The 27,490-nt window shown below is 43.4% G+C and overlaps 1 protein-coding gene across 1 annotated transcript in view; it reads right to left on the bottom strand.

Moving 5' to 3' along the window:
* LOC121845073 (metallophosphoesterase MPPED2) overlaps window positions 1-27,150 on the bottom strand; it is a 124,821-nt gene extending 97,671 nt beyond the window's left edge. The window contains exons 1-2 of the mRNA XM_042315848.1: window positions 26,880-27,150; window positions 23,876-24,150 (exon numbers count right to left, since the gene is read on the bottom strand). Of these exons, the coding sequence (XP_042171782.1) occupies window positions 23,876-24,003 (128 nt within the window). The 5' untranslated portion in view covers window positions 24,004-24,150; window positions 26,880-27,150. The remainder of the gene's footprint in view (window positions 1-23,875; window positions 24,151-26,879) is intronic.
* Between the last annotated feature and the right edge of the window lie 340 nt (window positions 27,151-27,490).

Here is a 27,490-nt window from a genome sequence, read left to right as displayed (position 1 = left end):
AGTGAAAGACATTACGAAACAAAGAAAAACCTCTTCAAAATTCAGTCTGAAAAGGACCATTATTAAATTGCTTCACTAATAAGGCGCCCAAATGCTCTGCAGTTCAGATCACCAGATATGGGTTCATCTTATAAGGTAAAGATGATGTTCTCCCTCCTTTTCAGCAGAACCTTTCATCCATACAGTGATTTGGGTCGAGGGCCTGTTTGCCTACAGCATGTGAGGCCAGGCAGGCAGGGTTTCCTCACCATGTCTTATGCAGGAAGGTCCCTATTCTAGCTCTGTTATCCACTGCCTAGAAAAGCATCTGGCCTTTATAAACCTGTTGGTGCAGCCTAACATGCTGTCTCAGTAGTCTTTATAAACCTGTTGGTGCAGCCTAACATGCTGTCTCAGTAGTCTTTATAAACCTGTTGGTGCAGCCTAACATGCTGTCTCAGTAGTCTTTATAAACCTGTTGGTGCAGCCTAACATGCTGTCTCAGTAGTCTTTATAAACCTGTTGGTGCAGCCTAACATGCTGTCTCAGTAGTCTTTATAAACATGTTGGTGCAGCCTAAAAGCTGCCTCAGTAGTCTTTATAAACATGTTGGTGCAGCCTAACATGCTGTCTCAGTAGTCTTTATAAACATGTTGGTGCAGCCTAACATGCTGTCTCAGTAGTCTTTATAAACATGTTGGTGCAGCCTAACATGCTGCCTCAGTAGCCTTTAAAAACATGTTGGTGCAGCCTAACATGCTGCCTCAGTAGCCTAATGTCAGGTTGACTGTTGGTCCAGACCTATTTATCTCCCTGGTGTTGAGAGGTTGACTGTAGGTCCAGACTTATCTATCTCCCTGGTGTTGAGAGGTTGACTGTAGGTCCAGACCTATTTATCTCCCTGGTGTTGAGAGGTTGACTGTAGGTCCAGACCTATTTATCTCCCTGGTGTTGAGAGGTTGACTGTAGGTCCAGACCTATTTATCTCCCTGGTTTTGAGAGGTTGCCTGTAGGTCCAGACCTATTTATCTCCCTGGTGTTGAGAGGTTGACTGTAGGTCCAGACATATTTATCTCCCTGGTGTTGAGAGGTTGACTGTAGGTCCAGACCTATTTATCTCCCTGGTGTTGAGAGGTTGACTATAGGTCCAGACCTATTTATCTCCCTGGTGTTGAGAGGTTGACTGTAGGTCCAGACATATTTATCTCCCTGGTGTTGAGAGGTTGACTGTAGGTCCAGACATATTTATCTCCCTGGTGTTGAGAGGTTGACTGTAGGTCCAGACCTATTTATCTCCCTGGTGTTGAGAGGTTGACTGTAGGTCCAGACATATTTATCTCCCTGGTGTTGAGAGGTTGACTGTAGGTCCAGACCTATCTATCTCTCTGTGACCAGCTGTTCAACTCAAACTTAAATGAAAACGTAAAAAATTATATTTGCTATCGTGAGCAGTAAATAAGTCCCTGTTTGCTGTGTGTGTGTGTGTGTGTGTGTCAGCTACACACACACAGTAGTGTAGCTGATTAGATTTGGTCCACTGTGGCCGAGACATCCTGGAGCTTTAGAGGATTCGACAGTTCTAGTTATGGAAGAGGCATTGGTGCAGAACCCTGTGGCCAACACACACACACACACACACACACACACATATTTACACTGCTAACAGGACTCTAGTACGGCCATGAGATGTTATGCTTGCCAACCATATCTCTTTGCCTTCAGATCCATTCAACTTACAGTATATGCTAACATAAAGAATCCCCCCCCGCTCATACTAATACACACATTCCCACATGAGGGTACACTGGCACGTACCAAAATAAAGAGAGGAGAAAAGCAAACTCTTCTCCTTTGAGATTTAATCCACCCACAGAATGAAAACAAATACCTGCAGCCCCTATCAATTAGAGCAGGCCTAGCCTCAGAACCTACACTATAACACAATACTAGTTTAACAGGGGAGATGTTAGCATGCAGCATGTCATCAATATACATGCTAATATTAATGTTAATATACATACTCAGTATGTAGGCCTAGCCAGTTAGCATGCAGCATGTCATTAATATACATACTCAGTATGTAGGCTTAGCCAGTTAGCATGCAGCATGTCATTAATATACATACTCAGTATGTAGGCCTAGCCAGTTAGCATGCAGCATGTCATTAATATACATACTCAGTATGTGGACCTAGCCAGTTAGCATGCAGTATGTCATTAATATACATACTCAGTATGTAGGCCTAGCCAGTTAGCATGCAGTATGTCATTAATATACATACTCAGTATGTGGACCTAGCCAGTTAGCATGCAGTATGTCATTAATATACATACTCAGTGTGTGGACCTAGCCAGTTAGCATGCAGTATGTCATTAATATACATACTCAGTGTGTGGACCTAGCCAGTTAGCATGCAGTATGTCATTAATATACATACTCAGATTGTAGGCCTAGCCAGTTAGCGTGCAGTATGTCATTAATATACATACTCAGATTGTAGGCCTAGCCAGTTAGCGTGCAGTATGTCATTAATATACATACTCAGATTGTAGGCCTAGCCAGTTAGCGTGCAGTATGTCATTAATATACATACTCAGATTGTAGGCCTAGCCAGTTAGCATGCAGTATGTCATTAATATACATACTCAGATTGTAGGCCTAGCCAGTTAGCATGCAGTATGTCATTAATATACATACTCAGTATGTGAACCTAGCCAGTTAGCATGCAGTATGTCATTAATATACATACTCAGATTGTAGGCCTAGCCAGTTAGCGTGCAGTATGTCATTAATATACATACTCAGATTGTAGGCCTAGCCAGTTAGCATGCAGTATGCCATTAATATACATACTCAGTATGTGGACCTAGCCAGTTAGCATGCAGTATGTCATTAATATACATACTCAGATTGTAGGCCTAGCCAGTTAACAATAAGTATGTCAAAAATATACATGGGAGGCAAAACAAAAGCAGTGCCAGGGTTTTTAATCCCAAACACAGTTGTCCTTATTTGCTGATTGATCTCCTTTGAACTGAGATAATGCTCAGAACTGGGAAGAGGATTCCTACTGTAGATCAGTGGTTCCCAAATGTTTTCACTCAGGCCCCCCTTCCATCAAAACGCCTAGCTAAAAAACATTAGCTGACATGGGTTGGTTGATCTTCTGTCAAGTTATAAACAGCTCTCTACGGTCTGCAATTGAGCATTCTACTAATACAACTTTTAAGAGGAAATCTGTTTTGGGGGGAGGGGGATGCACCCCACTGTTTGGGATCCACTGCTGTAGATAACTGCATTGAAACAGCAGGATTATGTCAAACCACTGACAGGTATGGGAAACTCATCAAACCACAGAGGTAAATTAGTCCACTGACAGGTATGGGAAACCCGTAAAACCAATGAGGTAAAGTAGCCCACTGACAGGTATGGGAAACTCATCAAACCAATGAGGTAAATTAGTCCACTGACAGGTATGGGAAACTCATCAAACTAATGAGATAAAGTAGTCCACTGACAGGTATGGGAAACTCATCAAATCAATGAGGTAAAGTAGCCCACTGACAGGTATGGGAAACTCATCAAACCAATGAGGTAAAGTAGCCCACTGACAGGTATGGGAAACTCATCAAACCAATGAGGTAAAGTAGCCCACTGACAGGTATGGGAAACTCGTAAAACCAATAAGGTAAAGTAGCCCACTAACAGGTATGGGAAACTCATCAAACCAATGAGGTAAAGTAGCCCACTGACAGGTATGGGAAACTCATCAAACCAATGAGGTAAAGTAGCCCTGCTTTAAAATAAAATGAGAAAGAGGCACAGAGAAGGAGGATGAGCGATAAAGACAGGGGATGAGTAGAAGGATAATACTATTGTAGAGCAGAGCACAGTCTGAAATCTACTATTAAACAGTCCACTAGCCGATTAGTCACTAGACTATTACTCACTACTAGCCGGCCTCCGCCCAGTACCCTGCCCTGAACCTTATTCACTGTTACTAGCCAGCTACTACCCGGTACTTTACCGTGCACCTTAGAGACTTCTGCCCTATGTACAGTTGGAGTCGGAAGCCAAATACATTTAAACTTACCACCCTGCAAACCACTGCTGACTTGCTTCTGAAGCTAAGCAGGGTTGGTCCTGGTCAGTTCCTGGATGGGAGACCAGATGCTGCTGGAAGTGGTTTTGGAGGGCCAGTAGGAGGCACTCTTTCCTCTGGTCTAAAAAAATATCCCAGGGCAGTGGATAGGGACACCGCCTTGTGTAGGGTGCTGTCTTTTGGATGGGACGTTAAATGGGTGTCCTGACTCTCTGAGGTCATTAAAGATCCCATGGCACTTATCGTAAGAGTAGGGGTGTTAACCCCGGTGTCCTGGCTAAATTCCCAAGCTGTCCCTCATACCATCACGGTCACCTCATAATCCCCAGTTTACAATTGGGTCATTCATCCCCCTCCTCTCCCTTGTAACTATTTTCCAGGTCGTTGCTGCAAATGAGAACGTGTTCTCAGTCAACTTACCTGGTAAAACAACAGATAAATAAATAAAACTCAGTTTTTCACTATTCCTGACATTCAATCGTAGTAAAAGAAATTAATGTTTTAGGTCAGTTAGGATCATCACTTTATTTTAAGAATGTGAAATGTCAGAATAATAGTTGAGAGAATGATTTATTTCAGCTTTTATTTCATCACATTCTCAGTTGGTCAGAAGTTTACATACACTCAATTAGTATTTGGTACCATTGCCTTTAAATGGTTTAACTTGGGTCAAACGTTTCGAGTAGCCTTCCACAAGCTTCCCACATTAAGTTGGGGAAATTTTGGCCCATTCCCCCTGACAGAGCTGGTGTAACTGAGTCGGGTTTGTAGGCCTCCTTGCTTGCACACCCTTTTTCACTTCTGCCAACAACATTTCTATAGGATTGAGGTCAGGGATTTGTGATGGCCACTCCAATACCTTGAATTTGTTGTCCTTAAGCCATATTGCCACAGCTTTGGAAGTATGCTTGGGGTCCTTATCCATTTGGAAGACCCACTTGTGACCAAGCTTTAACTTCCTGACTGATGTCTGAGATGTTGCTTCAATATATCCACATAATTTTCCTTCTCATGATGCCATCTATTTTGTGAAGTGCACCAGTCCCTCCTACAGCAAAGCACCCCCACAAGATGATGCTGCCAACCCCGTGCTTCATGGATGGGATGGTGTTCTTTGGCTTGCAAGCCTCCACCTTTTTCCTCCAAACATAACGATGGTCATTATGGCCAAACAGTTCTATTTGTTTCATCAGACCAGAGGACATTTCTCTAAAAAAGTATGATCTTTGTTCCCATGTGCAGTTTTTTAGTCTGGCTTTTTTATGGCGGTTTTGGAGCAGTGGCTTCTTCCTTGCTGAGCAGCCTTTCAGGTTATGTCGATATAGGACTCGTTTTACTGTGGATATAGATACTTTTGTACCTGTTTCCTCCAGCATCTTTACAAGGTCCTTTGCTGTTGTTCTGGGAATTATTTGCACTTTTCGCACCAAAGTATGTTCATCTCTAGGAGACAGAACACGTCTCCTTCCTGAGGGGTATGACGGCTGCGTGGTCCCATGGTGTTTATACTACTTACTATTGTTTGTACAGATGAACGTGGTGCCTTCAGGCGTTTGGAAATTGCTCCCAATGATGAACCAGACTTGTGGAGGTCTACAGTTTCTTTTCTGAGGTCTCTGCTGATTTCTTTTGATTTTCCCATGATGTCAAGCGAAGAGGCACTGAGTTTGAAGGTTGGCCTTGAAATACATCCACAGGTACACCTCCAATTGACTCAAATGATGTCAATTGGCTTATCAGGAGCTTCTAAAGCCATGACATCATTTTCTGTAATTTTCCAAGCTGTTTAAAGGCACAGTCAACTTAGTGTATGTAAACTTCTGACCCACTGGAATTGTGATACAGTGAATTATAAGTGAAATAATCTGTCTGCAAACAATTGTTGGAAAAAGTACTTGTGTCATGCACAAAGTAGATGTCCTAACCAACTTACAAACCAACTACAGTTTGTTAACAAGACATTTGTGGAGTGGTTGAAAACCGAGTTTTACCTAAGTGTATGTAAACTTCCGACTTCAACTGTACATAGGGTCATTAAACACTTTAATAATGTTTACATTCTGTTTTACCCACTTTATATGCATGTACTTTATTCTAGTCATGGCTCATCCTATATAACTACTGCTGTACACATTTATTCTGTTCATATACTGGCCATGCTGTCTATACACACCATTATGTATATATTATTTTATATTCCGGACTCTGACATTGCTTGTTCTGATATTTCTTTATTTCTTTCTTTGTACTTTTTGGATTATGTGTGTATTGTTTTGTATTGCTAGGTATTACTGCACTGTTGGAGCTAGAAGCACAAGCATTTCGCTGCCCCTGCGATAACATCTGCAAATCTGTGTACGCGACCAATAAACGTTGATTTCATTTTGTATTCGATTTGTATCACTGTAGCGGTAATACTCAGTACTGTAGAAGTGACTTAATTACACACAGAGACATACAAATACCGTGTGTGTGTGTGTGTGTGTGTGTGTGTGTGTGTGTGTGTGTGTGTGTGTGTGTGTGTGTGATTTAAAAAAGATCTTACACCATTAAAACTGAAACTTTTATTAAAAGGCTTCTATAACACACTAACATATTGGCTTATTGGTTCAAGTGGAACTGATAGCATTTTAGCTACATGAAACCTTATTAAAATCTTCATATACACCCCCAGGAAGAATATTACATTTTCTGACAAGCAAGCACTTAGATATGTTCATTTTCACGTTTTCATAAATTACGTACACTAAGGCATTTGTGAAAATGCTATACCCATATTGAGCGGGAAAGCAGCCGTGTGTTTGGACAATGAATAGACACTGCAGTAAATAAAACCTAGGACCATGTACCATGCAGACCAGTGTGCCTTAGCCAATCAGAGGTACAGCAGGCCTATATGCAAACAAGCCATTTGCCACAAGGGCCTGCCATCATTCACTTTGAACTGTACTGTGTGTTTACAGGCAGTAGGGCCTGCCATCATTCACTTTGAACTGGACTGTGTGTTTACAGGCAGTAGGGCCTGCCATCCTTCACTTTGAACTGGACTGTGTGTTTACCGGCAGTAGGGCCTGACATCATTCACTTTGAACTGGACTGTGTGTTTACAGGCAGTAGGGCCTGCCATCATTCACTTTGAACTGGACTGTGTGTTTACAGGCAGTAGGGCCTGCAATCATTCACTTTGAACTGGACTGTGTGTTTACAGGCAGTAGGGTCTGACATCATTCACTTTGAACTGGACTGTGTGTTTACAGGCAGTAGGGCCTGCCATCATTCACTTTGAACTGGACTGTGTGTTTACAGACAGTAGGGCCTGACATCATTCACTTTGAACTGGACTGTGTGTTTACAGACAGTAGGGCCTGCCATCATTCACTTTGAACTGAACTGTGTGTTTACAGACAGTAGGGCCTGCCATCATTCACTTTGAACTGAACTGTGTGTTTACAGACAGTAGGGCCTGCCATCATTCACTTTGAACTGAACTGTGTGTTTACAGGCAGTAGGGCCTGCAATCATTCACTTTGAACTGGACTGTGTGTTTACAGTAGAGGTCGATTAATTAGTGCTGATTTCAAGTTTTCATAACAATCGGTAATCTGCATTTTTGGACACCGATCATGGCCGATTACATTGCACTCCACGAGGAGACTGCGTGACAGGCTGACTACCTGTTAAGCGAGTGCAGCAAGGAACCACGGTAAGGTGCTAGCTAGCATTAAACGTATCTTATAAAAAACAATCAATCTTAACATAATCACTTGTTAACTACACATAGTTGATGATATAAATAGATTATCTAGCTTGTCCTGCGTTACATACAATCGATGCGGTGCCTGTTAATTTATCATTGAATCATAGCCTACTTCGCCAAACCGGGGATGATTTAACAAAAGCACATTTGTGAAAAAAGCACAAACGTTGCACGAATGTGTCACAGTTGTTTGTATAGACGGACCAAGGCGCAGCATATGTTGAGTTCCACATTATATTTAATAGTGAAACTTCAGCAAAACAACCAATGAACAAACAAACGAAACAACAAACCGTGACAACAGAGGTGCTACATACAATACACTACTCAAAACAACATCCCATAACCCACAGGTGGAACAAATGCTGCTTAAGTATGATCCCCAATTAGAGACAATGATAACCAGCTGCCTCTAATTGGAAATCATACAAATCACCAACATAGAAAATCAAACCTAGAACCCCACATAGAAAGTATAAACTAGAACAAAACCCCTAGTCACGCCCTGACCTACTCTACCATCGAGAATACAGGTTTTCTATAGTCAGGACGTGACAGAATGTACCTAACCATAAACATCAATGCCGGAACGGAACGGTTCCGTATTTCACTGAAAGAATAAACGTTTTGTTTTCGAAATTATAGTATCTGGATTTGACCATATTAATGACCTACGGCTCGTATTTCTGTGTGTTATTATGTTATAATTAAGTCTATGATTTGATATTTGATAGAGCAGTCTGACTGAGCGGTGGTAGGCAGAAGCAGGCTTGTAAGCATTCCTTCAAACAGCACTTTTGTGCGTTTTCCAGCAGCTCATCGCTGTGCTTCAAGCATTGAGCAGTTTATGACTTCAAGCCTATCAACTCCCGAGCTAGTTAGCGGGGTGCGTTTCAATTGGTGACGTCACTCACTCTGAGACCTTGAAGTAGTTGTTCCCCTTGCTCCGCAAGGGCCACGGCTTTTGTGGAGCGATGGGTAACGATGCTTCGAGGGTGGCTGTTGTCGATGTGTTCCTGGTTCGAGCCCAGGTAGGGGCGAGGAGAGGGACGGAAGCTATACTGTTACACTGGCAATACTAAAGTGCCTATAAGAACATCCTATAGTCGAAGGTATATGAAATACAAATGGTATAGAGAGAAATAGTCCTATAATTCCTATAATAACCTCAATCTAAAACTTCTTACCTGGGAATATTGAAGACTCATGTTAAAAGGAAACACCAGCTTTCATATGTTCTCATGTTCTGAGCAAGGAACTTAAACGTTAGCTTTTTTAAATGGCACATATTGCACTTTTACTTTCTTCTCCATTGCATTATTTAAACAAATTGAACATGTTTGATTATTTATTTAAGGCTAAATAGATGTTATTGATTTATTATATTAAGTTAAACTAAAAGTGTTCATTCAGTATTGTTGTAATTGTCATTGTTACAAATAAGGAAATACATTTTAAAAATCGTCCGATTAATTGGTATCTGCTTCTTTTGGTCCTCCAATAATCGGTATCGATATCGGCGTTGAAAAATCATAATCGGTCGACCTCTAGTTTACAGGCAGTTGCAACAGCGCGACTTTAGATCATTAGAATGCATTTGTCAAAAGCCACAAAATACACTTGGGAACTGTCCTCTTACATTTGGGAACTGTACAGTCCTATTGATCAAACAACCATAAAAAGGTAGGCTATCTTTCCCAATATGCACATCAACAACAAGCTCAACTACTAATGCTAGCCAGAGCAAGATGCTCTAAAATTGAAGGAAGGAACATTAGATAAACCCTCTCAAACTTTTTCAGCTAGTTGGCCGTCAAAATTGCACTGATAAAAAATGGGGAATAGCCTGCTCGTCCTTCTGTAGCTTGCCTGCCAATACATGCGTTGTCCCAACTAAGCACCCAAGCTAGCTTGCTAGCTAGCTTCTCCAGACACAAATGAGAGAACACCTCACGCTGACCATTTTACTCGCCGTAGCAGAGCTGGCTAGGCTGTTTACATGTTATATAGAGCATTCGTGATGAACTATTACCTTTCTTGACTACGTTTACTCACACTGGTCATATTCAGCGGGTGTTTCACGTTTGTAAATTCATCAGTTATTCTGCTCTCTGGCACACTCAGATAAGAGTTCTCTTAAATCGGAGATATACTAACTGTATAACATTGGTTCAGCATAACTAGCTAGCTAACCAATCTCTAGCTGTGTAGCCACTGAAAAACGATACTAGGGGAAAACATCAGTCACTCACCCACTCCTCCAATGACATGACGTCCTCCTAGAAGCTAGCTAGCTATTAGGCTCTGTGTTTTTAACTACATAGATAGATAGCATATTAGCCACGTTATGACTGACTTATGATCATTACTCGTTTGATTTTATTGACATTCAAAGCCTTAGTTACAAACTGAAACAATGTATCCCGAATGGAGGCAGCAAACAATGTACCAGGCCAGCTGTGATTTACAACCTGACAGCAATATGTTTGGACAACCAAGAAATGTATTGGTGAATTAAATGAATCATGTATTGAACTGCATCCATCTATTCTGCCCACAATGTCTTAGTGTACGTCATGGAATGTTATAAAGCTGGTTTTGAAGCATAAACTGATATTAAGATTGTCTGTTTGTTTCATATCTGTAAAGTAGTTCAAACACTGTCAGTTCCACTTTAAGCCAAAGCACACAGAGAGTGAAACACTGAATCCCCCTTGCTACTAAAAACAGTGGAAAAGCTTTGGATAGAAAGCAGAGCCCATTATTTGAGAGAGATAGAGAGAGAGAGAGAGAGAGAGAGAGAGAGAGAGAGAGAGAGAGAGAGAGAGAGAGAGAGAGAGAGAGAGAGAGAGAGAGAGAGAGAGAGAGAGAGAGAGAGAGGAGAGAGAGGAGAGATAAGATGAGAGGGGAGAGAGGAAAGAAAGGGAAAGGGAAGAGAAGGGAAGAGAAGAGAAGAGAGGGGGAAAGAGATCTCTGATGTTGGTAGGAGGATATTTCGTTTGACAGAGCACACTTGGCTCGGTGGCCAAAAACACACAAGTAAAGTGGGTCAAAGTTCACTGCTCGCTCGCTCTTCCGGACCTGACACCTAACTCAGAGCAGATAAGAAGGTCAGGGACTTTGGCACTGGTTGACTTTGCCGTTTTGGAGATGCCACATTTCCCTCTGATTGATTATAAATACACACTTTCTTGATAAATGTCCAAGAAGTAATACATTGTAGGTATAAAGTGTGTATATGCCTAGCCGTTAAGAGTGTTGAGCCAGTAACTGAAAGTTTGCTGTTTTGAATCTCAGAGCTACATAAATCATTACATAACAAATGATGTATTTTGTTTTAGCTTATACATACACCCTCATCTCTTCTCCCAGCACTTCCTCAGAGCTTTGCCCTAGGAAGCTGTAATACATAAAAAGAGAAAACTCTGTCCTCCACAGGTTCCTCCAACCAGTCTGGGTAATTGGATAATCTGTGACAATTATGTCTGCCGGGAGAGTCAGGAGTGTCTACCCTGCAACACAGTGGAGTGAGGGAGAGGGGGATGAAAGGATAGAGGAATGGACGGATTGTGTTCTTTTCAGAGGGGCGTAGCGGCAGTCTCCTTGTCTAGCCGTTGGTCGGCCCCCACTGTCCAGTTGGGGTCAATGAGGTCAACGACCCCTGGACTCCCTACTTTTCTGGCCTACAAGTAGGAGCTGTCAATCATCTGGGGTAGACATCCACTATTATTTCTAAAAGGGAAAGGGCGATACCTAGTCAGTTGTACAACTGAATGTATTCAGCTGAAATGTGTCTTCCCTCTGAATCAGAGAGGTGCGGGGGGCTGCTATAATCGACATCCACGTCTTCAGGCGCCCGGGGAAGGCACCTGCTGCCTATTAGAGTTACATTTAATCATCTATTACAGAGTTACATATAATCACCTATTACAGAGTTACATATAATCACCTATTACAGAGTTACATATAATCACCTATTACAGAGTTACATATAATCACCTATTACAGAGTTACATATAATCACATATTATATTACAGAGTTACATATAATCACCTATTACAGAGTTACATATAATCACCTATTATATTACAGAGTTACATATAATCACCTATTATATTACAGAGTTACATATAATCACCTATTATATTACAGAGTTACATATAATCACCTATTATATTAGAGTTACATATAATCACCTATTATATTACAGAGTTACATATAATCACCTATTATATTACAGAGTTACATATAATCACCTATTCTCCTCTAGTACTCCTTCCCTCTTTCATTCCCAATCAACGTCCACCACAGTTGTCATGTCTTAATGATTTTCCAGTCAATAGCCCTCTAATGGCTAGGCCCCAACCTAGATCCTTTGGAGGTCAAAGGGCAAATGTCGAATCGCTAATCAACTGGAGTTGACAACGTCCTACCTAATGTTAATAAATATGCGAGTAGCTGTCTCCATTTGTGTCCCTGCTGTAGTAAAACAGCCAGAGGACAGAGCTTAAATTCAAAATATTTAATTCATTGCCAAAAGATGATTGTGGTAATAAGGTCAAGACAGGTGGTATTTGTCTAAGAACATTTGAAGAATTTATATGTTTTTCTCTCTCTCATCTTTCTCTCGTTTCAGTAGCAAGGTCTGCTAATGAAATCCCATTAGTTTACGGTCTGTGTATTGGAGGTGTGCATGACCTTCTAAATCCCATTAGTTTATAGTCTGTGTATTGGAGGTGTGCATGACCTTCTAAATCACATTAGTTTACAGTCTGTGTATTAGAGATGTGCATGACCTTCTAAATCACATTAGTTTACAGTCTGTGTATTAGAGGTGTGCATGACCTAAATCCCATTAGTTTATAGTCTGTGTATTAGAGGTGTGCATGACCTTCTAAATCCCATTAGTTTACAGTCTGTGTATTAGAGGTGTGCATGACCTTCTAAATCACATTAGTTTATAGTCTGTGTATTAGAGGTGTGCATGACCTTCTAAATCCCATTAGTTTATAGTCTGTGTATTAGAGGTGTGCATGACCTTCTAAATCACATTAGCTTATAGTCTGTGTATTAGAGGTGTGCATGAGAAGTAGAGAGAGAGAGAGAAAAGAGAGCGGTAGAGAGAGAGTGAGAGAGTTAGAGAGAGTGAGAGAGAAGTAGAGAGAGAAGTAGAGAGAGAGGTAGAGAGAGAGTGAGAGAGGTAGAGAGAGAGTGAGAGAGGTAGAGAGAGAGAAATAAGTAGAGAGAAAGAGACTCCTCAATGGATCTGTTCCTTTGATGGGGATAGCATCACCACAGCACAGATCAACCACCACAAACAGACTGTTCCTCCTTATCACCCCTCTCAGAACCACTGTATGCCACTGGGAGTGTGTGTGAGAGAGAGCAAGATCAAGGGGAAAAGCTGGTGTGTGTGTGTGTGTGTGTGTGTGTGTGTGTGTGTGTGTGTGTGTGTGTGTGTGTGTGTGTGTGTGTGTGTGTGTGTGTGTGCGCGCGTGCGTGCGCATCCTACAACCATATCACCATCTTCTGAGCTCTAAACGCTATGGGGGCAAATTACAAAGATAATGATCACTGGCTGGCTGACCTGCTAACAAATATTTACCTCTGTCCCTTCCTCTCTACCTGCTCTTCCTTTATTGCTCATCCAGGTCAAACATAAAAACATATTGGTCCGCATTCACCCTATCAACCCACAAACACGCACGTGCGCACCACACACAGTCACACACACAACCCCCCCCCACGCTCACTCATCCACAGAGCAATACCATTTCTAGGAGAGGAGCAGAGAGTGCCTCTCTTATCTTCCGCGTTTCAGCTGTCCTCTAATTCAATAAACTACAGAGGAACAGAATGAACACAGAAATAACAGAGAGGAGAGAGAGAGAGAGAGAGAGAGAGAGAGAGAGGAGAGAGAACGAGCAAGGTGAAGACAGAAACGAATGGACAGAGAGGCAGAATGAGGAAACAGGGAAATCTAAAACACAGGCACACAATCCAAATGTAAAATAATACTAGTAAACAAACATGTTATGGTCTTTCCTTCGATCTCCCTGCAGCCCTCTGTATCTAGTAGAGGAGCAACCTGCTGGCCCCTCCCTTAGTCGTGCTGGCCCCTCCCTGTTAGTCCTGCTGGCCCCTCTTCTTAGCCCTGCTGGCCCCTCCCTGTTAGTCCTGCTGGCCCCTCCCTGTTAGTCCTGCTGGCCCCTCCCTGTTAGTCCCGCTGGCCCCTCCCTGTTAGTCCTGCTGGCCCCTCCCTGTTAGTCCCGCTGGCCCCTCCCTGTTAGTCCCGCTGGCCCCTCTTCTTAGTTCCGCTGGCCCCTCTTCTTAGCCCTGCTGGCCCCTCCCTGTTAGTCCTGCTGGCCCCTCCCTGTTAGTCCCGCTGGCCCCTCTTCTTAGTTCCGCTGGCCCCTCTTCTTAGTCCTGCTGTCCCCTCCCTGATAGTCCTGCTGGCCCCTCCCTGTTAGTCCCGCTGGCCCCTCCCTGTTAGTCCTGCTGGCCCCTCCCTGATAGTCCTGCTGGCCCCTCCCTGTTAGTCCTGCTGGCCCTTCCCTGTTAGTCCCGATGGCCCCTCCCTGGTAGTCCTGGGGCGGCCTAGAGTGTTGGGCCAGTAACCGAAAGGTTGCTGGATCGAATCCCTGAGCTGACAAGGTAAAAATCTGTCGTTCTGCTCCTGAACAAGGCAGTTCTATGTAGGCCATAATTGTAGATAAGAATTTGTTCTTAACTGACTTGCCTTGTTAAATAAAGGTTAAATAAAATATAAAAATAAATAGTCCTGCTGGCCCCTCCCTGTTAGTCCTGCCATAATGGGAAAGTATGGAACACAAAGCCTGTGTTTAATATCACCACGGACGGAACCTTCCGGCGTTTCATTGAGGAATAAATTGCTTCTGCTAATGTTCCTTTCATTACGCCACAGCCCTTAATTGTGCCGCTGACAGGCCTCTGGCTACAGGGGGGATGGGCAGAGACATAGTGTATTACAGCGGTGTGTGTGTTTGTTTCTGCAGCCTCACACATACACAAGCACAATACCAGGGATTTCAGGATTTAGAGCCGACACAGAGGAATGAACTGTTATTAGTCTGAATATACATCGTCAGTCTGATACCTGTGCAGAACGGTGTCAAAACAAACTACAGGATGTGGTAGCAACATATCCACACTCATAAAGAGCTTCATGCACAAACAAACTACCCCCACACAGACCCACACAGACCCACACTGACCCACATCCACCACATACATTTACCAAATATTTGTCAAGCTTTTACCAAGCTGCAAAATGGCAAGTACGTTGCCTTTTTACACATTATAATGTCTACGCCAGAGGGATGTCAGGATACATTTGCAATTGTAAACGCAAACTGCTTCAACAAAAGCTCAGTAAATATTAAATCAACCGAGGGCACAAGGCAGTGGTCTAGAACTTGCGACATGAAAGGAGTCTATTCCTAACGACACAGGAAGCGGCATCATGGAGACATCCCCTCCGCCACGGGGTCCTGGGGTGGGAAGGCCAGTATCTGAAGGACCTCAAAATGGCTTCCATCTCAAAACAACAGACCTGCCAAATGTCAACTGTCACTTAACCCCCGTCCACCTTGCTGTAGCGCCAGGGCCAAGGGTAGGAGAGGAACTCAATCAAGGGTTCTCCTGTTTCAAAAGCACTCCATTCTGGCTGCGGTGAAGCAGCGGGCCCCGCGAACAAAGAGATACCGTCTGTGGAGTTTCCAACGAGGGGAAAAACTTCTCCTGAAACTGTCTGAGTAGGGAAGGAGAGAGGGGTGAAGAGGGGAGGAAAGTGAGGGAAGAGTGAAGAACGTGAAGGGGGGAGGAACGGATGAGAGTAAAGAGAGTAAAGGGGCCAGCAGAGGTAAAGGGGCAGGTTCGGCTAGACTGATTTAATTTGCGGGTTTCATTATGTGTGACTTGAGAAGAGAGAGGTTTTTGATGTGATTTGTATCCTATTTTGTCACAGAAAATTCTAAGCATGTGAATCAAACGCAGCGACGTAACATTCACATACAATGGAGATGGGAGTACCCTTCTTCATTTTTAAAAATGTAACCTTTATTTAACTAACAAGTCAACTAAGACCAAATTCTTTACAATGACGGCCTACCCCGGTCAAACCCTAACCCGAACAGCGCTGGGCCAATTGTGCTAATTGTCAGAAGAAAATCAACCGAGTGTGTTCATTTGGATGAACACAACTGTATGGCTTTGATTCTGTTCTTTAGCATTCATACAGAACACACAGACACACAGTTGGGTTGATGTTGTTAAATGATTCACACTTTTATGAGCTTCTCAATTATTCAGAGATTGAAAGTAATTAACGAGGCATCTGGAGAAGAACAACGGAATCAAATAGAATCAAAAAGATGATGCAACTCAGTCCTATTTTGGGGATTCAATTTCCATTTCCACATGATCAAATGAACGTGTAATTCTACCACCACATTCAACAATAACAATGCAATTCCACATTTTACCAAACCATCTAGAAAGGAATTCTGCTGCATCGCAATTTAGTGTTTTAAAAGCAGCGAGGAGCGCTCCCGTGTAGAGCTGTCTCAGTGTGTGTGTGTGTGTGTGTGTGTGTGTGTATATGTGTGTGTGTGTGTGTGTGTGTGTGTGTATATGTGTGTGTGTGTGTGTATGTATATGTGTGTGTGTGTATATGTGTGTGTATATGTGTGTGTGAATATGTGTGTGTGTGTGTGTGTGTGTGTGTGTGTGTGTGTGTGTGTGTGTGTGTGTGTGTGTGTGTGTGTGTGTGTGTGTGTGTGTGTGTGTGTGCTTGTGTCAGCGTGTGTTTGCATGGTTGACTGCATGTATGCGTGTGTGTTAGAAAGTGATCTTGGACGCATGCCAACCTTTAAGCACCTACACCCCCACCTCCCTAAAGAGCCCAGTGTACCCTTAGTCCCAGTCTAAACTCTGTGTCCCCTTAGTCCCAGTCTCAGCGTCCCCTTAGTACCAGTCTCAGTGTCCCCTTTGTCCCAGTCTCAGTGTCCCCTTTGTCCCAGTCTCAGTGACCCCTTAGTCCCAGTCTAAACTCTGTGACCCCTTAGTCCCAGTCCAAACTCTGTGACCCCTTAGTCCCAGTCTAAACTCTGTGTCCCCTTAGTACCAGTCAAACTCTGTGTCCCCTTAGTCCCAGTCCCAGTGCCCCCTTAGTCCCAGTCCAAACTCTGTGTCCCCTTAGTACCAGTCTAAACTCTGTGTCCCCTTAGTCCCAGTCTCAGCGTCCTCTTAGTCCCAGTCTCAGTGTCCCCTTAGTCCCAGTGTCCCCATAGTCCCAGTCTCCCCTTAGTCCCAGTCTCTGTGTCCCCTTTGTCCCAGGGTCCCCTTAGTCCCAGTCTCAGTGTCCCCTTAGTCCCAGTCTAAACTATGTGTCCCCTTAGTCCCAGACTAATCTCAGTGTCCCCTTAGTTCCAGTGTCCCCATAGTCCCAGTCTCAGTGTCCCCTTAGTCCCAGTGTCCCCTTAGTCCCAGTTTCAGTGTCCCCTTAGTCCCAGTTTCAGTGTCCCCTTAGTCCCAGTGTCCCCTTAGTCCCAGTCTCAGTGTCCCCTTAGTCCCAGTCTCAGTGTCCCCTTAGTCCCAGTCTCAGTGTCCCCTTAGTCCCAGTGTCCCCTTAGTCCCAGTCTCTGTTTCCCTTTAGTCCCAGTGTCCCCTTCCCAGTCCAAACTCAGTGTCCCCTTAGTCCCAGTCTCTGTTTCCCTTTAGTTCCAGTGTCCCCATAGTCCCAGTCTCAGTGTCCCCTTAGTCCCAGTCTCTGTTTCCCTTTAGTCCCAGTGTCCCCTTCCCAGTCCAAACTCAGTGTCCCCTTAGTCCCAGTCTCTGTTTCCCTTTAGTTCCAGTGTCCCCATAGTCCCAGTCTCAGTGTCCCCTTAGTCCCAGTGTCCCCTTAGTCCCAGACTCTGTTTCCCTTTAGTCCCAGTGTCCCCTTCCCAGTCCAAACTCAGTGTCCCCTTAGTACCAGTCTCTGTTTCCCAGTGTCCCTTTAGTCCCAGTGTCCCCTTAGTCCCAGTCTCAGTGTCCCCTTAGTCCCAGTCTCTGTTTCCCTTTAGTCCCAGTGTCCCCTTCCCAGTCCAAACTCAGTGTCCCCTTAGTCCCAGTCTCTGTTTCCCTTTAGTCCCAGTGTCCCCTTCCCAGTCCAAACTCAGTGTCCCCTTAGTCCCAGTCTCTGTTTCCCTTTAGACCCAGTGTCCCCTTCCCAGTCCAAACTCTGTGTCCCCTTAGTACCAGTCTAAACTGCCTGTGTCCCCTTAGTCCCAGTCTAAACTCAGTGTCCCCTTAGTCCCAGTCTAAACTCTGTGTACCCTTTGTCCCAGTCTAAACTCCCAGTGTCTCCTTAGTCCCTTTTTAAACTCTGTGTCCCCTTAGTCCCAGTCTAACTCCCTGTGTCTCCTTAGTCCCAGTCTATACTCCCAGTGTCCTCTTAGTCCCAGTCTAACTCCCCGTGTCCCTTTAGTCCCAGTCTATTCTCTGTGTCCCCTTAGTCCCAGTCTAAACTCCCAGTGCCTACTTAGTCCCAGATTAAACTCCCAGTGTCCCCTTAGTCCCAGTTTAAACTCCCTGTGTCCTTTTAGTCCCAGTCTAAACTCCCAGTGTCTCCTTAGTCCCAGTCTAAACTCCCAGTGCCTCCTTAGTCCCAGATTAAACTCCCCGTGTCTCCTTAGTCCCAGTCGAAACTCCCTGTGTCCTTTTAGTCCCAGTCTAAACTCCCAGTGCCTCCTTAGTCCCAGTCTAAACTTCCTGCTTCTCTGTCTGGCCTCCTCTGCATTTACCCTCACATCCCGCTCAAATTGGACGCAATGCGATTACCGGCCCAACTCAAAGCACATGTTCCAAGTTGCTGAGCATTTCACTTCATGGGACGACTAAAAGGAGAGGAAAGGGAAAACAGACAGTCAGGAAAATAAAGCAACACAAACACGGCTGGGCTATGTTTGTCTGACACAGAGAGGCTCCCATGCTCTCAAGAATGTTCACTTTGACTCCTGGGTCACGTTACCAAGCATTAGCAAGAAATTGCAGCTGATGGGGTCTGAATGTGTGGGACACTGTGTGTGTGTGTGTGTGTGTGTGTGTGTGTGTGTGTGTGTGTGTGTGTGTGTGTGTGTGTGTGTGTGTGTGTGTGTGTGTGTGTGTGTGTGTGTGCATACACCCTGAGTGTGTGCAGTGGTCTAGTGCTAGTTGTGCCACCAGAGATTCTGGGTTCGAGCCCAGGCTCTGTCGCAGCCGGCCGCGCCCGGGAGGTCCATGGGGAGATGCACAATTGGCCTAGTGTCGTCCGGGTTAGGGAGGGTTTGGCCGGTAGGAATAGCCTTGTCTCATCGCGCACTAGCGACTCCTGTGGCGGGCCGGGCGCAGTGCATGCTAACCAGGTCGCCAGGTGCACGGTGTTTCCTTCGACACATTGGTGCGGCTGGCTTCCGGGTTGGATGCGCGCTGTGTTAAGAAGCAGTACGGCTGGCTGGGTTGTGTTTCAGAGGACGCATGGTTTTCAACCTTCGTCTCTCCTGAGCCCGTACGGGAGTTGTAGCGATGAGACAAGATAGTAACTACTAAAACAATTGGATACCACGAAATTGGGGAGAATAGGGGTAAAAAATCAAATTAAAATAAAATTAAAAATTTAAATAAGTGTTCATTCAGTATTGTTGTAATTGCCATTATTACAAACAAAAGTTTTTTTAAATCGGCGGATTAATCGGTATCGACTTTTTTTGGTCCTCCAATAATCGGTATCGGTATCAGCGTTGAAAAATCCTAATCGGTCGACCTCTGCAAGAGATACTGCTGTGCTGCGAGTCACAGACATCTAAATAGTGTCTCCTGGACTGCCGCCCGGCGCAAAAACATTAGCAAGGATAAAGTTTCATAAGGCAACCCCCATCTCTCCTCTTTTTTCTCTTTGGTTCAGGAGGAGCAGCAAGGTCTTTATTTCTGTCTAAATAGTGTGGCTGCAGCGGCAGGGCTAGGCTAACCCCGGGCCAATCTGATCATTATCTACCCCATCTAAACAAACCTTACTTTCCCAGAACAGAGCACGCATTCTATAAGCACTCTTACATGGTGGGGGAGGGGTTTATGTGTGTGTGTGTGTGTGTGTGTGTGTGTGTTTGTGTTTGTTTGTCTGTGGGGGTGTGTGTGTGTGTTTGTGTTTGTGTTTGTTTGTCTGTGTGGGTGTTTGTTTGTGTGTGTGTGTGTGTTTGTGTTTGTTTGTCTGTGTGGGGTGTGTGTGTGTGTGTTTGTGTTTGTTTGTCTGTGTGTGTGTGTGTGTGTGTGTGTGTGTGTGTGTGTGTGTGTGTGTGTGTGTGGGTGTGTGTGTGTGTGTGTGTGTGTGTGTGTGTGTGTGTGTGTGTGTGTGTGTGTGTTTGTCTGTGTGGGTGTGTGTGTGTGGACAAGGAACGCCTGTGATGTGTGTGTGTGTGTGTGTGTGTGTGTGTGTGTGTGTGTGTGTGTGTGTGTGTGTGTGTGTGTGTGTGTGTGTGTGTGTGTGTGTGTGTGTGTGTGTGTGTAAATATACAGCAGCAGTCTCAGTCTCATACACAGGTTAAAGAATGAATGCCTTAGATACTGGCAGCCCTGTAGAAGAGTGCAGGGAACACATGCATGTATTTATCATGGTGCTTAGCTTATTGTATCCCAAAGAATCAAAATGGTAGTTCAGGTAATTCAAGTATTATCTAATTACAGTATAATGTCATTAACGTTTACCAGGTATTTCCTATGTAAAAACAAGAACCTTACCTCCCTACCTCATTTGTACACATTGTATATAGAGCTTTCCTACTGTATTATTGACTGTATGTTTGTTTATTCCATGTGTAACTCTGTGTTGTTGTATGTGTCGCACTGCTTTGCTTTATCTTGTCCAGGTCGCAGTTGTAAATGAGAACTTGTTCTCAACTGGCCTACCTGGTTAAATAAAGGTGATCTGGCCTACCTTGTTAAATAAAGGTGATCTGGCCTACCTGGTTAAATAAAGGTGATCTGGCCTACCTTGTTAAATAAAGGTGATCTGGCCTACCTGGTTAAATAAAGGTGATCTGACCTACCTTGTTAAATAAAGGTGATCTGGCCTACCTGGTTAAATAAAGGTGATCTGACCTACCTGGTTAAATAAAGGTGATCTGGCCTACCTGGTTAAATAAAGGTGATCTGGCCTACCTGGTTAAATAAAGGTGATCTGGCCTACCTGGTTAAATAAAGGTGATCTGGTCTACCTGGTTAAATAAAGGTGATCTGGCCTACCTGGTTAAATAAAGGTGATCTGGCCTACCTGGTTAAATAAAGGTGATCTGACCTACCTGGTTAAATAAAGGTGATCTGGCCTACCTGGTTAAATAAAGGTGATCTGGCCGACCTGGTTAAATAAAGGTGATCTGACCTACCTGGTTAAATAAAGGTGATCTGACCTACCTGGTTAAATAAAGGTGATCTGACCTACCTGGTTAAATAAAGGTGATCTGGCCTACCTGGTTAAATAAAGGTGATCTGACCTACCTGGTTAAATAAAGGTGATCTGACCTACCTGGTTAAATAAAGGTGATCTGACCTACCTGGTTAAATAAAGGTGATCTGACCTACCTGGTTAAATAAAGGTGATCTGATCTGCCTACCTGGTTAAATAAAGGTGATCTGACCTACCTGGTTAAATAAAGGTGATCTGACCTACCTGGTTAAATAAAGGTGATCTGGCCTACCTGGTTAAATAAAGGTGATCTGGCCTACCTGGTTAAATAAAGGTGATCTGGCCTACCTGGTTAAATAAAGGTGATCTGGCCTACCTGGTTAAATAAAGGTGATCTGACCTACCTGGTTAAATAAAGGTGATCTGACCTACCTGGTTAAATAAAGGTGATCTGACCTACCTGGTTAAATAAAGGTGATCTGACCTACCTGGTTAAATAAAGGTGATCTGACCTACCTGGTTAAATAAAGGTGATCTGACCTACCTGGTTAAATAAAGGTGATCTGACCTACCTGGTTAAATAAAGGTGATCTGACCTACCTGGTTAAATAAAGGTGATCTGACCTACCTGGTTAAATAAAGGTGATCTGTCCTACCTGGTTAAATAAAGGTGATCTGACCTACCTGGTTAAATAAAGGTGATCTGGCCTACCTGGTTAAATAAAGGTGATCTGACCTACCTGGTTAAATAAAGGTGATCTGACCTACCTGGTTAAATAAAGGTGATCTGGCCTACCTGGTTAAATAAAGGTGATCTGGCCTACCTGGTTAAATAAAGGTGATCTGGCCTACCTGGTTAAATAAAGGTGATCTGACCTACCTGGTTAAATAAAGGTGATCTGACCTACCTGGTTAAATAAAGGTGATCTGACCTACCTGGTTAAATAAAGGTGATCTGACCTACCTGGTTAAATAAAGGTGATCTGAACCTGGTTAAATAAAGGTGATCTGACCTACCTGGTTAAATAAAGGTGATCTGGCCTACCTGGTTAAATAAAGGTGATCTGACCTACCTGGTTAAATAAAGGTGATCTGACCTACCTGGTTAAATAAAGGTGATCTGACCTACCTGGTTAAATAAAGGTGATCTGACCTACCTGGTTAAATAAAGGTGATCTGACCTACCTGGTTAAATAAAGGTGATCTGGCCTACCTGGTTAAATAAAGGTGATCTGACCTACCTGGTTAAATAAAGGTGATCTGACCTACCTGGTTAAATAAAGGTGATCTGGTCTACCTGGTTAAATAAAGGTGATCTGACCTACCTGGTTAAATAAAGGTGATCTGACCTACCTGGTTAAATAAAGGTGAAACAAAATACATAAATAAAAAAACAAAAGGTGAAAAATACCAGATGTGATAATGTGTAACAACAATGATTTGCATGACATGGTATATAAAGATTTAGCTTCAATGGTTCATTTAAACAACTATGTGAGGATCCAATGGTATTTGATGGTTCAAAAAAGGACCAGGCGGACAGATGTATAGTGGTCAGAACATCGTGTCCATACACCTTAAGATGAGAGTCAGAGAGACCACAGGCCAGGCATTCAGACAACCACAGAGTCGACCGCAACGTCAAGCCTCGCACCAGCCTGCAAAAGAGCCCGCTTAAATCATAAATATTACAATGCCTTTTCCATAAATCTGCCACATCGTCCCTGCCCACAGCGGTCTGTTGACCACATGCGGTGGAGATTCTCCGGTCAGAGCACTTTGGCCTGCTGATGAAAAGCAGGGCATTGGGTAGCAGACCAGACAACGGTCACGTTAAAGAAGTGGCTGGATAAATAAAGGAAGAGAGCAGCCTGATAGACAGAGGGGACATAGTGAACATGCTGTAGGGACGCCATGCTTCAGAAGACTGCTGTCATCAGCTAGTCATAGGCTACAACACAGGTAGAACCTACAACACAGGGAGAACCTACAACACAGATAGAACCTACAACACAGATAGAACCTACAATACAGCTAGAACCTTCACCACAGATAGAACCTACAACACAGATAGAACCTACAACACAGATAGAACCTACAACAGCGGTAGAACCTACAATACAGCTAGAACCTACACCACAGCTAGAACCTACAACAGCAGTAGAACCTAGAACACAGCTAGAACCTACACCACAGCTAGAACCTACAACAGCGGTAGAACCTAGAACACAGCTAGAACCTAGAACACAGCTAGAACCTGCAGGTAGAACATTGCATAGTATAAGTTTGGTAAGAAGGTATAGGAAAACAATGTGTGTGTGTGTGTGTGTGTGTGTGTGTGTGTGTGTGTGTGTGTGTGTGTGTGTGTGTGTGTGTGTGTGTGTGTGTGTGTGTGTGTGTGTGTGTGTGTGTGTGTGTGTGTATACAATGTGTGTGTGTGTGTGTGTATACAATGTGTGTGTGTGTGTGTGTGTGCGTAAATATACAATGTGTGTGTGTGTGTGTGTATACAATGTGTGTGTGTGTGTGTGTGTGTGTGTGTGTGTGTGCGTGTGCGTGTGCGTGTGTGTGTGTGTGTGTGTGTGTGTGTGTACTCACATGTGGACATGTGGAGGTTGAAAGCGGCTCTGGTTGATGTTGTAGTGAGTGAAGGCCTGTGTGGGGTTGGAGCTGTACTCGTCCACTGTGATGGTCACTTTGCCCTGAGAGGCGATTCCATGAGCCATGCTTCCGCCGTTCGGACATCAGACACCATTCACCAGGATCCAAGGCTGAACCGTTCAGCGGTCATCCTTCAGAACCGCTGCTCAGAACTATAACCGCCTCGTGTACAAAACCGGATCAACCACACTGAACCACAACCACACAGCAATCTGAAGAGAAACAAAGAGAAGAGAAACAGAAACAGAACACGGTTGAACCAGAGTTTAAATCACAAACATACACTTTTGTAAATGTAGATGAGACTGTGATGGAAATAGTAAGAATAGACCATTCTGATTGGTAAATAGGTACACACATCAAGCTTCCAAAACACAATCATTTTCCTGAACAGCGGTTGCCGGGATGACAGACATCGACAGTAAACTGTGAACCTGGCAAATGTTTGTAAAAATTGTAAATTGTACTAAATACTGAAGATACAGTATGTAGATGGGAAGTGATACTGTAAGCAGGTGCTCGTAATATTAAATAGGGAAATACTGCGTCTTCATTTGCTAAATAAGGAACAGTTGAAAGAGTCAGTAACAACCCTCCTTATGTTGATTGAGGATGTGATTTGTCAAACAGATTAAACCATACAATTATAATTTTGCAATAGTATTATTAAAAAAATATTATAATAATCTGGACAGAAAAAATACACATGCAGTAATTTCAATAACCGTAGCCTAAATATCTGAAACTACTCTAAGGCCATCTAAGAACATCTGTCAACCTACGGTCAGAAAATAATAACTACAAACCATTGATTCTGCAGTAATTTCCCTGAACATTTCATTATTATTTAGGATGAAGACAAACTCATCCTGTATGACAAAATAACTAAACTGCCCAACCATTGGTCATTAAACAGATGCAATAAGGAGACCATGCAGGTTGTTCAAACATGTGAAAGGACCATATTAATGGATTACAATACATGTATAAATCATTTTGACATTGAAAACAAATATTAAAAGTATAAAAGTACAACAAATCAATTTGAGCATAAAATTGTACTAATGAAATAGTTGCATGCAGAAGCATCTGATGCTATCCTAATTTTACAATGTGCTTATAGCTCGTCATATTAAATTAAAAATGAATCATAGTTAATTGCAAAAGTCAGTTTATGTTCAAATTGTAAATGTATATCCATAAAGATTTAGAAAAATACGTTTTAATAGTAATGCAGTTAGTAACATTTTAATTTAAGGCACCAACTCACCTATCAGAGAAATAGATCAATAATGGTAAAATCCTAAATAGCCTACATAAATCACAATAGTGTGCGATTGTTTATGAACTAAGAGTAACTAACATAAACTGACGTTACTGACCCAAGAAAACGACCCAAGTTACCGGTGTCGTGTGATTTCGCATACCGCTTTGGAAGCTTGCTCAACGGTGCTTCAGTTCTGCTGTGCTCCCTCAACCCTTGTGTCGCTCCCTCCTGTCTCAACCCCTGATTGATTATAGTCAGTAGTAAGTAGCCACTGTGGGCTTGACATCGCACCTGCAAGCTTTTTATACGAGACCTCCACTTGCACTGTCTCTCGATGCAAGGACCAGTAGCCTACTGTGCCCCTCAATTTAAAAGTCCATCACTAATTGAAAAATCTAAACAACGGTCGCCGAGTTCAGGAGAGGATTCATTTCAGTGTTAACAAGTGCTTGATAGCCACGAAGACACTACTTTATATTTGTAAATACAGTCATACTTGACATAGCACATTCATAATATATACTGTGTATTGTGTACATATCCGTTCATTACTTTGTATAAGCTAATTACCTAAACTCATTTTTATTTTTAATCAGACGTTTTTAAATGATTGATATAGATTTGTGCACTGCATTGTTGTGGGAGCGAACACAAGAATTTCCTGGCACCTTTTATAGCCTCTATGCTGTACTCTGTGTTCGTGACGAAAACCATTTTATTTGTATATTATTTTGATACAATTTATCGACGGAACAAAACACAAGGATACATTATACTATTAGCAACATAAGATGATACAATGTATATACATATATATATATATATATACATTATATATATTATATACATTGTAACAACTCCAAAGCAACATTGTGACCATGGCTATGTACCAATTAGGCGAAATGCCTCCCTCTGTGTTTAGCTATCACCATTTAGGCCTAGAAGATAACAATACATGCAATCAAATATCTCCAAGTTGTCTGTGGACTTGAAATTGTACGGTTTACAATAGGCCTACACTAGCCTAGGCTACTGTAAACAGACACCCGTGAACTTTGCCCAATGCTTGCAGCACTCCATTGAAAAACGTGAAACTGCAGACAGTGAGCATGCATGGTATTGGTAGCTAGATATTCCATGCGTGTGTATTTTGCAATAGCCTATGATGGCTTACCTTGGTAGCCTACATAGCTAGCTGCAACTAGCTACTTCAAGTAGCTAAATCTGCCCATGCATTTTAAATGCACGCTTTAGCTTCCCATATTAAATGCTTTCGCGCCAATACACTGTAGTTACTATTTCTTCCAATGCAAACATACACGTTCCTAACTTTAAAAATGCACATTCAAATTATAAATCCACTATTTACCACCGCATTACTATAGTCGGGGAGAGGGAAACACACTGACCCTATGGTACCACACATTACTAGCTCAGTGCACCGCTTGCCATAACATTGCTGTTTTCAGTAATGAACTAAACGGATCTGTGAACTGTGCGTTCTGGCATCTCGTATAAAGAAACAGCAAAGGTGGTCAGTGTCAGCGAACCATCTGCACTAACCTCTTGCTCTCCCTCGTAAATGACAAGGCACCTCTAACCTGCGGCTTTGTGTCATGTTTTCTTATTCTCTCCATGCCTGCGATTTTCAAAGCCAGAGGTGAATATAGCTACCTTCGTTCTGGCGGATACGTGTCCCGGGGTCGCCCTCTACGCTGTCAAAAGACGCAGATCCATGCGGGAGAATGCCGATTTGGAGGCCGGCGGGGGTTGCAGTCTGGGCGGGCAGGGCAGAACCTTCGACCCTGGGGGACCTCGGCTGGCTCTTGTGGAAACGAGACAGACAGAAGCGGAGAGGGGGAGCAAGAGAGAGAGAGAGAGCAGCCTCGATCTGACAGAGGAGAAGCCGGAGAGCGGTGTAGTGAGATGGGACTGCCACTGGGGTCAGAGAGAGCAGAAAGAGCACAGCCTCGCACGCGGGCTCGAGCACGGGCACAGACAGACAGACATGTGCGCGCGTGCGCACTCCCGTTTGTCTCAAACACCCGTTTTTTGCTTCTGCAAGCTGGCTCAATCTATTCCATTTTGAAAGACAGATAACCACCATGAACCTGTCAGCAACATTTCCACGTGGAAATATACTTTATTTCTCTCGCCATTCCTGGCTTGTCTTTTGGCATGGATATGATAGGCTTGCCTAAGCTATACGAGTATTTAGAGTTTACTGCAATTCACACTTGCAGGGCACCACAGACGTGACGGAATTGACTGGGAGAGTGGAAAAA

The sequence above is a fragment of the Oncorhynchus tshawytscha genome, unplaced genomic scaffold, assembly GCF_018296145.1.
Source record: "Oncorhynchus tshawytscha isolate Ot180627B unplaced genomic scaffold, Otsh_v2.0 Un_contig_1344_pilon_pilon, whole genome shotgun sequence".
NCBI classification, from domain to species: domain Eukaryota; kingdom Metazoa; phylum Chordata; class Actinopteri; order Salmoniformes; family Salmonidae; genus Oncorhynchus; species Oncorhynchus tshawytscha.
Note: the sequence above shows the minus strand (reverse complement) of the source record. Positions and strands in the feature narration are given on the sequence as shown.